Source organism: Procambarus clarkii, chromosome 13, assembly GCF_040958095.1.
Source record: "Procambarus clarkii isolate CNS0578487 chromosome 13, FALCON_Pclarkii_2.0, whole genome shotgun sequence".
NCBI classification, from domain to species: domain Eukaryota; kingdom Metazoa; phylum Arthropoda; class Malacostraca; order Decapoda; family Cambaridae; genus Procambarus; species Procambarus clarkii.
Genome location: NC_091162.1, coordinates 4,616,059 through 4,633,973, shown reverse-complemented (window position 1 = coordinate 4,633,973; position 17,915 = coordinate 4,616,059). Strand labels below are relative to the sequence as shown.

Genomic DNA, 17,915 nt, shown 5'->3' with positions numbered 1-17,915 from the left:
CAACACTGGCACTTACCTCCACCGGCCACCACACAACACTGGCACTTACCTCCACCGCCCACCACACAACACTGGCACTTACCTCCACCGCCCACCACACAACACTGGCACTTACCTCCACCGCCCACCACACAACACTGGCACTTACCTCCACCGCCCACCACACAACACTGGCACTTACCTCCACCGCCCACCACACAACACTGGCACTTACCTCCACCGCCCACCACACAACACTGGCACTTACCTCCACCGCCCACCACACAACACTGGCACTTACCTCCACCGCCCACCACACAACACAGGCAATTCCGCCCTTTACAGCCCTTCTTGACCTCTGACTCCCCCCTTGAACACTTGTTCTTGCAGGAACCTCCCTTCTTAACGCACTTCTTCTTCATCTCGCACTCTGTCGGAGATTCAGTTTTGTTCTTAACAGAAAAATAAAGAACACTTGTACTCATATTTGTATTCCTGAATTGTGTATCAATGAAACTTCTCAGTTATACTTGGTTTGTTGTTGTTGTCTTAAGGCTAATTACCTCTGGAGGGTTATTAGCGTTTATGATAATTACGTTATTATTAATGTTATTAAAACGGTAATATTATAAGCTTTTCCTGCCCCAAGTACTATGTATATTTGTGACTTTGCAAGAATGTAAAAACATAAATTTTATGTACTCTCACAACCCAATGTACCTTCATGTATATTAATATATAAATGAATAAATAAATATATTAGAGCCACTTGACTAGTCAACAGGGATCAGTTGAGGACAACAGTATAATGATAATAATTGGGCATGTATATTATGTGTGACATCACAATAAAAGTAAATACGTCCACAACATTGCGTGGATTAGGCCCATGTGTGACTTCTTTGCATCAAAATTTTTTCATCATACTATTGGCAAAACAAGATTAGTAGAAATTGTCACATTTTGGTGGAGTAATAGCATAATGTTTTATGATAGGAAAATTGTTTTAATTTTTTTTTATCATAACGAGATGGCACCAGAGTATATAACAACATATGTTTACAAGAAAGACTGTTACCAAAATATACTAATATACTAATATATATATATATATATATATGTTTCATTGAATATGACCGCATATTCTGTATTTATTATTTTCTGGTTTAGGGCTTCTATCCCTCTAACTATTTTCTTAGCATCAGGGCTTAATTGAAATAGGAGTTCTCCAAAACTCATTTTCGTACTTTTAAGGTGAAGAAAAGAAGTGATTTACTATAGAGTGTATTACACTTATTTGTATAATTTGCACGACGTTTCGAACCTCCATGGTTCATTTTCAAGTGAACAGATCTTACAATACTAGTTGATTTTATACCCGCATTAGGTCAGGTGATAATACAATGAAGGTGAAAACATGGGGGGATACATAAGGGATAAACATAGGGGCTGCAGAAGGCTTATTGGCCCATACGAGGCATCTCCTATCTAAACACAAAGATTACTACTCCTAACTACTCCTAACCAAAACATAAACCTGATAATATTCTACAAAACCAAGAAGACTTCCGAACTCCTTATCAAAAACAGCCCGAAGCCGACGGAGAACCCTCTACAGCAGTCAAGCGTTGTATACATGTACACTTGCCCCCACGAAGGATGTAACCTTCAATGTAAGTACATAGGTATGACGTCGACCAAGCTGACGAGGCGTTTGACATGTCATCTTCAATCTGGTGCCCCTAGGAATCACATGAGACAAGCCCATGACATTACTCTAACAAGAGAAATGTTGAACAAGAATACTTGCATAATAGACAAAACCCAAGATTCAAGAAGATTACAAATTCTTGAGGCAATTCACATAAGAATAGAGCGACCTACCATGAACACCCAAATCACGGAACTATTTACTCTACCCACCATGAGAGTAAGGACAAGACAAGAACATATCGATGCCAACACAGAAGACAATGTCCAACATAACAGGCCAATTACACTGGATTAATCTTTGTGTTTAGATAGGAGATGCCTCGTATGGGCCAATAAGCCTTCTGCAGCCCCTATGTTTATCCCTTATGTATCCCCCCATGTTTTCACCTTCATTGTATTATCACCTGACCTAATGCGGGTATAAAATCAACTAGTATTGTAAGATCTGTTCACTTGAGAATGAACCATGGAGGTTCGAAACGTCGTGCAAATTATACAAATAAGTGTAATACACTCTATAGTAAATCACTTCTTTTCTTCACCTTAAAAGTACGAAAATGAGTTTTGGAGAACTCCTATTTCAATTAAGCCCTGATGCTAAGAAAATAGTTAGAGCGATAGAAGCCCTAAACCAGAAAATAATAAATACAGAATATGCGGTCATATTCAATGAAACATGTTTGAAAGAAAACCTGCTGCCAGTATACACCAATATATATATATATATATATATATATATATATATATATATATATATATATATATATATATATATATATATATATATATATATATATATATATATACATATATATATATGTATATATATATACATATATATATATGTATATATATATATATATATATATATATATATATATATATATATATATATATATGTATATATATATATATATATATATATATATATATATATATATATATGTATATATATATATATATATATATATATATATATATATATATATATATATATATATACATATATATATATATACATATATATATATATATATATATATATACATATATATATGTCGTACCTAGTAGCCAGAACTCACTTTTCAGCCTACAATGCAAGGCCCGATTTGCCTAATAAGCCAAGTTTTCATGAATTAATATATCTTCTCAAATTTTTTTCTTATGAAATGATAAAGCTACCCATTTCATTATGTAAGAGGTCAATTTTTTTTTATTGGAGTTAAAACTAACGTAGATATATGACCGAACCTAACCAACCCTACCTAACCTATCTTTATAGGTTAGGTTAGGTTAGGTAGCCGAAAAAGTTAGGTTAGGTTAGGTTAGGTAGGTTAGGTAGTCGAAAAGCAAATAATTCATGAAAACTTGGCTTATTAGGCAAATCGGGCCTTGCATAGTAGGCTCAGAAGTGAGTTCTGGCTACTAGGTACGACATATATACATATACATATATATATATATATATATATATATATATATATATATATATATATATATAATATTTATGATCGATGTTCCCTTCGGGAATCTTAATTTTAAGATGAATAGGAAAACCAGGGATATACTGAACATCTTGTATCAGAATCTTTACTTTAAAAAACATAACGTTTCGAATACTTCTCGTATTCATCATCAGATCTAAAAGAAAAACAGAAATCACAGTCAAATAACTAGTAAACAAAGAACTCATACTGAATATAATTGCCTATCAAAGAAAGGAAAAAGCTTAAAAAACAAAACACTTAAGCGCACTTAAAGTGATCAATACAAATAAAACTTATTAACTGTCACATATATTAAAACTAATTTAAAATCCATTAAACTACAAGATGAAATTTATAACTACTAAAACAAACCATTCTATTAAACTTACGTGAAGTGATCAGAAGTGAAACTTGATACCTAACACATAGATACTAAACCCTATAACAAATATTTATATAATGTCTACAAATCTACAAAAAATGTATGTAAAATACAAACAAAATAAACGACAATTATAAAGTACTAACCAAAATCTTATAAAAAACTCAAATATTAAATAAAATTAAATACCAAAAAATGTATTATATATCCTACATAGAAGATTATATTAATGTACAATGTTAAGACTTGAAATAAGTAAGAAAGGGCAAGGACATGGTAAACTAAACAAAATTAAACTACCAAAATAAACTAAAAATCAAATTACAGGGCCTACTGTGCACTATACAGTGTACAATTGGACAGCTGAAAGGTTGCTATTTAACAGAGGCCGCAGTTCCTTTATATATAAGGGTTCCATTACTCTCAAATCTGACTGCCCATTCATACAAGTGTCCAGAATTTTAAAATCAGATTCCAGCAGAGAATGATCAAACTCATAACAATGGTTTCTAATCTCCGAAAATGCTGGTTTAGACAATGGTAATCCAGTCCTAAAAGATAATCCCCGGTGCTCAAGTATCCTAATCTTAAAGTTCCGAATGGAACTCCCGACATATCCAGCATTACAGCTGGAACAATTATACATATATACGACATTTGAGCACAAGGGGATAGGCACTTTATCTTTAAATTTAAAATAAGAGCCTATGGTATTTGTGTTGACAAAAATAAATCTAGTCTACTTGAGGATAACACTACTGCAACAGTCTCCTCAAACGACTCCTTACAGAAAAGCTAATACTGCCATAAAATGGTAATTTAATATATTTAAGATCCCTTTCCACTGTAGTAATCCTACACGATGGGTGAAACTTCTTATTTAAGAAATTCCTTATAAAAGTATAAACCATATGCACAGGATAACCATTATTTGAAAAAAAATTCACAAGAAAATTAATTTCCTGATCAAAGTTATTCCAATTAGAACATAAAACAAAGGCCCTATTCATTATTCTAAAACAAAGGCCCTATTATATATATATATATATATATATATATATATATATATATATATATATATATATATTAGTATATTAGTATATTTTGGTAACAGTCTTTCTTGTAAACATATGTTGTTAAATATGACCGAAAAAGTAAGATTAATAATTCTTATGTTTCTTTTTACTGTCGATGGTAATTGAAAAATCAATTCTCCAAATTTCATTTTTATTTCTAGTCTGACGCGTCGCCTGAACGCGTTTCGTAATTACCTATTACATTTTCAAAGACTTAAGTTTACACTCACAACTGTAACCACGCCATATGCTTCCATATTTATACTCAGAACGAAGTGTCCATGTAGCATGGACTATAGTGAGCCCGTAATTGAGTTCGGTTATTCGCGATAACCTTGTTTCTGTGATATTTGGGTCTAAGTTTAAAATGGAGGAGGGGATTCCTCTTTTTCCCTGTTTATTTATAGCTTCTCTTTTAATGCACTGGTTTTAGTCTTGTTTTATTAACATTATCTTGGAGGCGGATGTAGATTAGTTGTTCATGTATAGTCTCCCAGCGGATGTAGATGGTTGTTCAACGTCCTCCCAGCAAGCATAAGAAATAGTGCCGGAACAACCGTGGACATTTTCAAGAGGAAACTAGATTTATTCCTCCAAGGAGTGCCGGACCAACCGGGCTGTGGTGGGTATGTGGGCCTGCCGGCCGCTCCAAGCAACAGCCTAGTGGACCAAACTCTCACAAGTCAAGCCTGGCCTCGGGCCGGGCTTGGGGAGTAGAAGGACTCCCAGAACCCCATCAACCAGGTATCAACCAGATGCAGAATGCTCACTAGTGAGTCCCATTCCTCAACGGCTTTTCTAATCATTGTAGTCGCGGTGGAATGTGCATCTAATGCAGTTGCTGTCGTTGGATTAATTTTGAGTTTGATGCGCTGGACTTCAGTAGCTTCACATTCCAGTAAGTAGTGCAATAGTGGCGCCTCTGCTTCTGTTTCACAGAAGTGACACTCTTTAACTATTGGGTTCATTACCTCCCAGCAGCATTTGTAACCAAGTCTGAGTCTGTGTATGACTACTGCAATGTCTCTGGATATCTTTTTGACAGGCTTGAAAGAGGAGTCACCAGTGGCTTGTTCGTACCATATAGCAGTGGATCTTACTTCCGCTACTTTGGCTCTGTGACGACTTTTGATAGTTGAGAATATTTTCTTCTTGATTTGCTCCTTAATCTGTGAGAAACTTGGAGGTATTTGAACCTGTACAACAGGTAGAGCAGTGGCAGTTTTTGCTAGTGAGTCTGCCTTTTCATTACCATCTATGCCAATGTGACTTGGTATCCAATTTAGGGTGATTGACAGCCCTAGATTATGGGCTTTTTTCCTATATGTTGAATTTCTGTGAGGAGTTGTATATTATCTCTGTGCTGACTGGATAACAATGCCTAGAGCGAAGATTTAGAGTCGGTATGAATGATGACATCATGTAAATTATTCACAATTGTATAGTTTATTGCCTCTTTCAGGGCATATAATTCTGTTTGCAATGTTGAGCACCCACTATTCATACTCCAGTAAGCTTCATGGTTGGTAGTGTAAACTGCTGCCCCAGCAGAACCTCTTTCTTGATCAACTGATCCGTCTGTTAAGATGTGAGTCGTTGTAGGTCTTGAGATGGTTTCCATTTGTCGTTCTGTTACTTCCTTGAGCCTCTCCGGGTCACATGCTGGTTTTCTAACTGGTAATCCTTCAATGATTATCTTTAGATTCGATTCTTCCCATGGAGGAGGCTGCCGAAAGTGTTGATATGGTCTATCTTCCCCTTTGTTTTTGATGGTCCATTTCAGGTCCACTTTCTCTAAAATCTTGACCAGATTATCCATCCATGAGCTTGTTCTACATTGAATGTTCTTCTGAAAGGATCTCTGTATGCTGTCTTTGATTGACAGTCTGGCGGTTGTTCAAATAAGTTATGCTGTTATGGTGGCTATTCTTTGTTTGATCCTGTTTTCTAATGCTGGCAGATTTGTTTCCATTCTAAGGTTCTCTCTACGCGTCCATATAGGTGCTCCCAGCATTGTTCTCAGAGCATCATTTTGAGACACTTCCAGTTTCTCCCATTGGTTATCACTGAGGGATGTAAGAGCAGGGGCAGCATAGTCGATGAGTGACCTAACTGCTTGAACGTAGTACATTTTGAGTACTGGTAGAGATGCACCATCTCTAAGACTGGTCAGGGAGCGCAAAGCTGAGTTTCTGTCTTTACAGCGTTGCTGAAGATATTCAATTTTTTGAGTGAATTTCAACAGGTTGTCTATTATGACTCCGAGGTATTGAAAAGAGGTAACCCACTCAATTTCATGTCCTTGTATTGCGAGTCTGATGTCTTGAGTTCTCATTTTAACGGCCATTGCTTTTGTTTTATTGCTGTTTATTTTCACTGCTATGCGTTCCGCTTCCTTGCTGATAACATCTAGGCATTTTAGTGCATAGTTCCTTGTACCTTTGCCAATGATGATGGCCACAAAGTCGTCTGCGTAGTTAAGAAATTTGACTTTTGGTAGCAGCTTGAGCTTCATGAATTGTTCCATAAGACAGTTGAAGAGGAAGGGGCTTAGTATTCCTCCCTGCGGAGTTCCATTTTCCAGCCTCTTTGAGGTCGATATTTTTCCTTGGAATTTGACTTTAGCTTCTCGATTAAGCAGGCTTCCTTTGGGAAAGGCAAGAGCGTGTCCTTTGATTTCCTTATCCACAAGGCAGCACAGTGTAGCTGGAGCACTGGCTAACTCGAAGGCTTTTTAAAGGTCTAGAAAAATAAGGATTCCAGGTTTGTCATTGATTTGATCCAGGAGGAAGGTAAGGCATTTTGTGGCTCCAACTCCTTTTCTGTAAGCAAACATATTTTGGTGTAGTGGATTGGCTTTCCATTCAATTCGATTAAGGGCCATTCTTTCTGCAGTTTTGACCAGACAGCTTGTTAATGAGATGGGTCTTGGATTTCCTGGGTCTTTAGGTTTTGGAATGGGAATTATAACTGCACTGTTCCAAGAGAGTGGTCGAGTTCTTGTCACCCATACTCTGTTGATGAGACTCAAGAAGGCTTCTTTGCCCTTTTCTCCTAGCTTGGCTAGCATATTGTAAGTGATTTTGTCCTCGCCTGGAGCTGTATTTTTAGTTTACCTTGTACCACTTCTGAGTTCTGAGATGGCAGGTAAGGCTAAAGCATCATCAATTATACTCGCATTTGGGTGAGGTGATATGGTACAACAGTTTTGGATGAGGTGAACAAACTTGTGACAAACACAAGACAGAATACGGAACAATGATAATGTATGAGAGAAGTCAAACCATGCAACACTACATGTATGTGAGTCAAAACACCCATTTCACTTATGGTAAAAGGAGAAATGCTTGGAGTGACTCTGTGTACATGCGGCTCAGGCTTGGGTACAAATATTACTGGGAATATGGGATAGATGTTCATGATAATGACACGAAGTGTAAACTATGTGGTATGTTAAGGTCTCACACCCTTGCCCATTATGTTCTTGATTGTCCGTTGATTAATGTATATAGAAACACTGAGATAAGGACTGTTCCTGAACAAATAGCCTGGATGTGTCACAACGGAAAGGTTGATGATATTCTTGAGAGATATAAGAATTTTGCACCAAGATTGTAATATTTTGTTGAATTATCTGCAGGTGTCTTGCCAATTGTCTATACAGTATACCTAGGTCATAAAAGTATTTGTGTATACGTCTGATAACATACTACTTGTGAAGGAGGAAATGTATATGTTTACCTCTCAGAATGTTTGGTAATGTGTTTATTTGTGATGTGTGTCTATGTATATATTAACACGTTGTACTGAATGGGGTGAGGATAGCTTGAGCTACCTCATCCCTTTGTGTGTATTTTACCTCAATAAACTTATTTCAATTTCAATTTCAATTTCAATGGGTATAAATTGGATATGAGAGCATAAGAATGGAAGTAACTGCAAAGGGCTCATTGGCCCAAACTTCCTCTTGATGCTTCTATATTGGTATGGAGTCTTCAAGTGGGTGAATATAGTTGTGCATTAATTGGCTGTTGATTGCTGGTGTTGACTTTTTGATGTGTAGTGCCTCGCAGATGTCGAGCCGCCTGCTATCGCTGTATCTATCGATGATTTCTATGTTGTTTCATAAAACTTCTCTGGTGATGATCTGGTTGTGGGACGAGATTACATGTTCCTTAATGGAGCCCTGTTGCTTATGAATCGTTAATCGCCTGGAAAGAGATGTTGTTGTCTTGCCTATATACTGAGTTCTTTGGGGCTTACAGTCCCCAAGTGGGCATTTGAAGGCATAGACGACGTTGATCTCCTTTAAGGCGATATGCTTGGTGTCTGGAGCGTTTTTCATGAGTAGGTTGGCCGTTGTTTTGGTTTCATAATAAATCGTCAATTGTATCTTCTGATTTTTGTCTGTAGGGATAACGTTTCTATTAACAATATCTTTCAGGACCCTTTCCTCCGTTTTATGAGCTGTGGAAAAGAAGTTTCTGTAAAATAGTCTAATAGGGGGTACAGGTGTTGTGTTAGTTTACTCTTCAGAGGTTGCATGGCGTTTCACCTTTCTTTTTATGAGGTCTTCAACGAAACCATTGGAGAAGCCGTTGTTGACTAGGACCTGCCTTACCCTACAGAGTTTTTCATCGACTTGCTTCCATCTTGAGCTGTGGCTGAGAGCACGGTCGACGTAAGCGCTGACAACACTCCTCTTGTACCTGTCTGGGCAGTCACTATTGGCATTGAGGCACATTCCTTTGTTTGTTTCCTTAGTGTAGACAGCAGTGTGGAATCCTCCTCTCCTTTCCATGACTGTTACATCCAGAAAGGGCAGCTTCCCATCCTTCTCCATCTCGTAAGTGAAATTCAACACAGAATTCCGCTCGAATGCCTCCTTCAGCTCCTGCAGACGTCTTACATCAGGTACCTGTGTAAAAATGTCGTCAACATACCTGCAGTGTATGGCAGTTTTCAAGTTCATGTCAACTAAGACCTTCTGTTCAATGGTACCCATGTAGAAGTTCGCAAACAGGATACCTAGGGTAGAACCCATGGCGTTCTGAGAAAATGAGATCAAAGACAATAAAATGCAACTACTTCAGGCAACAAATCAATGGAGAAACAGCAACATCGACGAAAACTTCCGTACTCGTATCGACCAACACCTCGACATACTCACAGATCGACATCACCACAGCACCGAAACCAGGATCATCAAGAAACTAACAACATTATATGGAGGACCTATGGCCATTCCACGACCAAGAGATGGCTTCCTGGACCTTGCTGGAATCAACCTTACTGAGGACAAAGTCACTCTCCTAAATCTGCGTATAAACTGTCACGTTATGTCCAGACCAAGTGAGATGGCCCGGAAAGTGGAGTTGGAGATCCTGTTGGACGACATATTCGACCTCGAGACGCAGAAGAAGGTCACCACCAAAGACACCTTGCAAGCAGAACTTATTGCAGAAGGAGGAAAGATTCAAAGCAACTGCAGAAGCACCATACTATCCCCCGAGCTCAAAGCGGCAGCTAAGAGCCTTCGTGAGAACAAGGAGATAGTCGTCAGGAGAGGTGACAAGTCGCCAATATACGTCGTTCTTAAAAATGACGAATACTTGCGAAAATGAACCTCATACTCTCTGACCAAACTAAATTCCAAAGGGTAACGAAGGACACTTATGCTCTTATGCTCTCATATCCAAATATGAAAGCATATTCTTATGCTCTCATATCCAATTAATACCCATTGTTCCGTGTTCTGTCTTGTGTTTGTCACACGTTTGGTCACCTCAACCAAAACTGTTGGACCATATCATCTCACCCAAATGCGAGTATAAATATGGAAGCAAATGGCGTGGTTACAGATTACAGTTCTGTGTGTAAACTTAAGTCTTTGAAAATGTAATAGGTAATTACGAAACACGATCAGGCGTCGCGTCAGACTAGAAATAGAAATGAATTTTGTAGAATTTATTTTTCAATTACCATCGACAGTAAAAAGAAACAAGAAATATTGAGAAAATTCGTATTAGAATTATTATTCTTACTTTCTCGGTCATATTTAACAATATATATATATATATATATATATATATATATATATATATATATATATATATATATATATATATATATATATATATATATATATATATATATATATATATATATATATATATATATATATATATATATATATATATATATGTCGTACCTAGTAGCCAGAACGCACTTCTCAGCCTACTATGCAAGGCCCGATTTGCCTAATAAGCCAAGTTTTCATGAATTAATTGTTTTTCGACTACCTAACCTACCTAGCCAAACCTAACCTAACTTTTTCGGCTACCTAACCTAACCTAACCTATAACGATAGGTTAGGTAGGGTTGGTTAGGTTCGGTCATATATCTACGTTAATTTTAACTCCAATAAAAAAAAATTTACCTCATACATAATGAAATGGGTAGCTTTATCATTTCAAAAGAAAAAAATTAGAGAAAATATATTAATTCAGGAATATATATATATTCCTGATATATATATATTAATATATATATATAAATATATATATATATATATATATATATATATATATATATATATATATATATATATATATATATATATATATATATATATATATATGTCGTACCTAGTAGCCAGAACGCACTTCTCAGCCTAGTATGCAAGGCCCAATTTGCCTAATAAGCCAAGTTTTCCTAAATTAATATATTTTCTCTATTTTTTTTCTTATGAAATGATAAAGCTACCTATTTCATTATGTATGAGGTCAATTTATTTTTATTGGAGTTAAAATTAACGTAGATATATGACCGAACCTAACCAACCCTACCTAACCTAACCTAACCTATCTTTATAGGTTAGGTTAGGTTAGGTAGCCGAAAAAGTTAGGTTAGGTTAGGTTAGGTAGGTTAGGTAGACGAAAAACAATTAATTCATGAAAACTTGGCTTATTAGGCAAATCGGGCCTTGCATAGTAGGCATAGAAGTGAGTTCTGGCTACTAGGTACGACATATATATATATATATATATATATATATATATATATATATATATATATATATATAATGTCGTACCTAGTAGCCAGAAAGCACTTTTTGGCCAACTATGCAAGGCTCGATTTGCCTAATAAGCCACGTTTTCCTGAATTAATATATTTTCTCTAATTTTTTTCTTATGAAATGATAAAGCTACCCATTTCATTATGTATGAGGTCAATTTTTTTTTTATTGGAGTTAAAATTAACGTAGATATATGACCGAACCTAACCAACCCTACCTAACCTAACCTAACCTATCTTTATAGGTTAGGTTAGGTTAGGTAGCCGAAAACGTTAGGTTAGGTTAGGTTAGGTTAGGTTAGGTAGGTTAGGTAGTCGAAAAAACATTAATTCATGAAAACTAGGCTTATTAGGCAAATCGGGCCTTGCATAGTAGGCTGAGAAGTGAGTTCTGGCTACTAGGTACGACATATATATATATATATATATATATATATATATATATATATATATATATATATATATATATATATATATATAATGTCTGAAAACTCACACCCCAGAAGTGACTCGAACCCATACTCCCAGGAGCAACGCAACTGGTAACTACGGGGCGCCTTAAACCGCTTGACCATCACGGCCGGACAAAAGGAAGTGATAGCCGAAGCTATCACTTCGGAAGTGAAGCCGAAGCGTGATGGTCAAGCGGATTAAGGCGCCCCGTAGTTACCAGTTGCGTTGCTCCTGGGAGTATAGGTTCGAGTCACTTCTGGGGTGTGAGTTTTCAGACGCATATAGTCCTGGGGACCATTCAGGCTTGTTCGCATTTGTGTTCCTCACGTGTGCCCCAAAGAATGAGGTGATTTGATAAAATGCTATGCCCAAGATTACCATCCGAGTTGCCGGCGGGGAAGTGGTTCAAATAGCTTCGGCTATCACTTCCTTTTGTCCGGCCGTGATAGTCAAGCGGATTAAGGCGCCCCGTAGTTACCAGTTGCGTTGCTCCTGGGAGTATGGGTTCAAGTCACTTCTGGGGTGTGAGTTTTCAGACGCATATAGTCCTGGGGACCATTCAGGCTTGTTCGCATATATATATATATATATATATATATATATATATATATATATATATATATATATATATATATATATATATATATATATTGTCACGTGGGGGTGGGCGGTCCGGGGCTCTGCTAACACTCGGTTGCTAGGGGCTCAAAGGCCCAAATACTCAGCCCCTCCGACTCCCTGGATTCACCGGAGTCTCCTTGGTCACACAAGAGAGGACCAACAATGCCCACCTCCGCAGGTCTTTGCTTCCACCACAAAGGGGTGCCACTGATTCACCCTGGAAGCCCTTCAGTCAAACACGGGGAAACTGCTGTTAACAGTTCCGGCCCAGACCCGTGGGGGAGTGAAGGAAGACTCAGGCTTACCTATAACCATAACCTCCCTGAGTCTTGCCTGCCAGACAAAAAAAGGTTGCAGGAACTCCTTTCCCGCCTGTCTTCTCTATCTTCCTCTTAGCAAGGTCGCCAGCTGGGTTATTATATCTGCACCCCAGCAATGCAGTTCAGTGGGTGTATTATATATTGTTTGTAGCCAGAAATGTATGCTCATAGAGAAATATCATAAATGGAGGCACACTCAAACACAGTAATAAAATGTGTGGATTTACTGATGCAAATTACATGAACACACACACACAATCGCAAGTAATACATGAATATGGAATATGGATGATGAATCTGGAGATCGTCAGCCTCTTCTTCCACGACCTCCAACTCTCCTTCAACTGGGCAGGAAGACAGGAGTCTCACACTCTCACAGGAGGGCCTCTTCACCACGTCGGCACCCCTTCTTCACTGTCCTGCCATCCATACACACTGTCCTCTCTGACAGTCCTGGACACAAGCTGCTTTGCAGCCTACTCTACTATTAAAGTAATAAAGTCTTGCTGCCACATACACAAGTAAATATTGTGGCCTAACTAGCCTACTCATACAAGGGGTAATGGGAGGGAAAAATGATCTACCTTACACTCCTGGCTCACGACGCCTGTCCCTCGATGGTGTGAGGTTCCCACGCTTCCTTGGGTCGATCCTCGACGATCCAGGACGTTCCACAGGTCCTCAGGTGTCGTGAAGCCTTCGCGTCGTCGCCGTTCCAATCCCTGAGATTCAGCTGCCCCAATCCTGGTTCATCGATGGGCGCTGAGCTAATCACTATTTCTCCCCACACTCGCCTCTCCCACAGGGCGTCGCTCCTTGTCCTAGGCACGGTGTCGTCCTTCCAAGATTCTCAGTGGATGTGACCCCAGTCACAGCTAGCTTGCTCGCCCACCTTCCAGACCTCAACGTCCAGCCAGGGGCGCCGCCCAGCGTCGTCGCCGACTATTTTCCAAGTTTGGCACTTCTCTGCTCACTGAACTTGGTTCCTCTTTTGCTTCCCAGAAGCGCAGGGTCTCCAATAACTGTAATGGGCTGCGAAGGCCAGCTCAATCCACTGAACAAGGCTTGCAGAGCCTCCAATCCTTGAGAGCAGACCGAGGCGCGTCCTGTCGCTTCCACGGTCAGTACAACTCTCACATTGGCGCCGCCCGGGGCACTCGGTGAAGTCATGGCGGGCCCTGATTTGTCGCCCGCGACCTACGTCGGCCAATCCGCGATCGGCTTGTCTCCCTTCCAAAAGGTCATATCTGCCGTAGGGGATACTGTTTCATTTTATAACAGGGCGCCAATTTTCCTTTATTTACAACTTATAATATAACCTCCTTCCATTAAATGGCAGCCGGTCTGGTCGCCACATATACCATTAGACTCCCTGAACCTCAGAGAGTCAGTAGGGAGAGCTGATATGACTCTTTAAGCCGGCAAACGGAAGAAATAGGAGAGGGCACCGTAACATACCCCTCCCCTTAAAATAAGAGTCATATCGGAAGAGCAGCACTCAAGAGGGCCATCTATACTCTTGCTCCCTCCGTTCCTGAAGTGTCACTCCTCCAGTTGGTGACGTGGCTCGCTCCACCTTGCCAGTCACTTGTCTCATTGTATCTCCACCTCGCATAGTACCGGGTGTGATGGGTGTTCCCTGAACACCTACAAGAAATCCCCTCTCCGTGGCTACGGGTGTACTCCCACGGCTCGTTACCACTGTAAGATTCAGTGCATGCAGCGCCTCCACCGCGTCGTGCACTCCGAGATAGTCTTGCATTTACACTGCGTCCTACAGGTACTCCATGTTTCCTCTCATGATCTCCTCTTCGCCAATCTTCTCTCTTCTCGGTTCCTCTTCTCCCGTAGGTGCGTTGTCTCCTCACAGTGGCACTTGTAACCTGTACTCCATCCAGCAGCTTCCTCTCTTCCACACTAGGCTTTTGCGATGGCCCAATGCCCCTCTGGTTAGACTGGCGCCTACCCTGGGTATACCTATTCCCTGCTTTCTTCGTATTGCCTTTCCTATACCACTCGCTCCTTCGTTCCCGACGAACATCTTCACTCCTCCATGAGATTCTCTTCCCTGCAGACGTCTTCTTCGGTTCGTGGTTGGGCTCATCCACCTCCCTGTGGCTCACCTCACCACGGTGGTTCACCTTGCACCTACCACTATTCATCTGGCCGGCATAGGGTGCTTTGCGTCGTGGCTCCTCCACTCTGCCCCTCACTGCCGTTCGCTCATCCACTGAGCTTACTTTATTCACGTTTCTGTATGGAGGGAGTGCGGTCTGCAGCCTCTTCACCGCCCCAGGCGTTTGCACAGCTGCTCCTCGCCACTCCTCCATACGCATCATCAGGCTTAGTCGGAGGTCCCCGTCGGGGTTTTCCACAACCTCCGACGACCTCTCTGCACTCTCGCCCTCGTTGTCGTCGTCTCTGGCGACGTTTTCCCTGTCGAAGTCGGCTTCCTCACTATTATTTGGAGCGACTGATACCTCACCTGGCAGGGTTGTACCGCTGCTTGAAACATAGGCACTCCTGGCCCAATCGGGTTGTATCCTGCCTCCTCCGAGGTCATTACCCAGCACCATCTGTACATGCTCTAGGGGTAACTTAGGGGCTACAGCTACTATAGCTTTCTCGACTCCGCAGTCGGCAATCAGCTGTACTTCGTGAAGTGGCAACCTGTATTCCTCCCCCACACTGCGTATCCTCACCACTCCCACAGGTGAATCATTAAATTCCTTGGGGAGAATACTCCTGGTCACCATACTTATGTCAGCACCCGTATCTCGAAGCACGGCAACCTCCACTGGGTCTGACTTTCCAAACTTCACGTTGGCCTCGAAAACGAAGGGATGTTCACCCAACTTCATTTCCCAACCATTCACGTTGGGTCCACTATAATATGGGGTGTGAACAAACACTCTCTCCTCTTCCAACATCAATCCTACATTCCTTTGGTGCTCCTCACACTCGCGGGCATAATGTCCTCTCACGCCACAGTTGTAGCATCGGCTGCCTCCCCTGGGCGGCCACTCGCTAGTCACTCTGGCGGTACCACTTGCAGACGTCCCCTGTGTCCTCCTTGGACTCCTTGTCGTCGTATCCGGGACTGCAGCACTTGCTCCCGAGTTAGGTCCACTGCTCACAGCTTGGGGCTTCCTCCCCGCGTCTCTTGAGCTCTTGAACCACGTTACTTCATCGGGCACACTACTCTTGGGAGAGTCCCCACCCGTCCTCGCTCCTCCTGAACTCCTAAGGTTCCCTCCCGACCTGGGGTAAGGCGAGTGTCTGGGCGGCCCCTCCCTCCTGATATGTAGTGCCTCCTCCAGCATGTCGGCTCGATCCGCTGCAGCCTTCAGGTCCTTAATACCTGCTTCTCTCACCCTTACTCGCAACTCAGGATGGAGCACCGACATGAACTTCTCCATCACTATCAGTCGTTTGATATCATCCACCGACTCCGCTTCCTCCACCTTCAACCATCGTAGGAATTTCCGTTCCATATCCCTGGCGGTCTCGGCGTAAGTCTTTCCCGACGCTCTTGTACACTCTCTGAACCGCTTCCGGTACCTCTCCGGAGTCAGCCGGAATGAGTGGAGAACCGCATTCTTAATCGCGTCATAACTAGTACACTCCTCTAGGTCCAGCATGTTATAGGCTTCCTGGGCCTCACCAGTCAACCTGCCCTGGACCAGAGCAGCCCAATCATCTTCCGGCCACTCCTTCAGAGTTGCTATCCGTTCAAAGTGTTCGAAGAACGCCTCAGCTTCTTGTGGTTCGAACGTAGGTAAGTCACGTTCCCTTACCTTGAGGTCATCCCGCCGTGCAGGTAGTGATGGCAGACCACGTTCAACGCGACGCAATTCGACTTCTTTCTTTGCCCTTATCTCCTCCAGTCGCAGTTGTCTCTCTCCTTCTTCCCGCTGCAGCCGAGCTTCTCGCTCCTCTCGCTGCATTTGCGCTTCTCTCTCCTCTCGTCGCAGCTGGGCTTCCAGTTGCATCTTCATTATTTCCAGCTGCAGGCTCCTCTTACTACAGCTGGACCTTCCACTGCTCCCATGTTCACTGTGAATTCTCTCCACACTGGTAGGCGCTTGGGGAGGCCCTAGTCGGGACGGTTCACCTTGCGACGGCTCTCCTCGGGACGGCTCCTCTTGAGATGGCTCCTCTCCCGTCGCTTCCTCTCGAGCTGTGAGCTGTGCCATGATCTCTATCCTTCGCTCCGCTACCTTAGTCGTCCTCAACCTGATCCCAAAGTGGTTTGCCACTTGTTGGAGCTGGGCCTTGGTACACTCTTCCAAAATTCTCTCGTCCCTTGTGTCAATAAATTTCTTTACTTTGTCTTCCTCCATCTCTATATCATCAAGCATATACGACAGCACAGACAAGTTAGTAGGCACTAATTTCACCGTTTCAGTCCCTTAGCCGGTCGAGTAACAGTACCACCGAATTCACTGGCCACACTGTATTAGTACCCTGGCAACACTTGTCTTGAAATTTGGTCCACACTGTAGCTTGATCCACGCTTCCTGGCGAGGTTCCCAGTTCTTGGCTACTGGGGTTCGAATCCTGGCAAGGTCGCCAGTTCTCTTGTCACGTGGGGGTGGGTGGTCCGGGGCTCTGCTAACACTCGGTTGCTAGGGGCTCAAAGGCCCAAATACTCAGCCCCTCCGACTCCCTGGATTCACCGGAGTCTCCTTGGTCACACAAGAGAGGACCAACAATGCCCACCTCCGCAGGTCTTTGCTTCCACCACAAAGGGGTGCCACTGATTCACCCTGGAAGCCCTTCAGTCAAACACGGGGAAACTGCTGTT

The 17,915-nt window shown here is 41.5% G+C and overlaps 1 protein-coding gene across 2 annotated transcripts in view; it reads right to left on the bottom strand.

Annotated features, from left to right (window-relative positions):
• Positions 1–17,915, bottom strand: part of LOC123757336 (mucin-2-like) — an 84,525-nt gene that overhangs the window by 27,239 nt on the left and 39,371 nt on the right. For both annotated transcript variants that reach the window (XM_069323556.1, XM_069323557.1), the window contains exon 5: positions 281–409. In XM_069323556.1, coding sequence (XP_069179657.1) covers positions 281–409 — 129 coding nt within the window. The remainder of the gene's footprint in view (positions 1–280; positions 410–17,915) is intronic.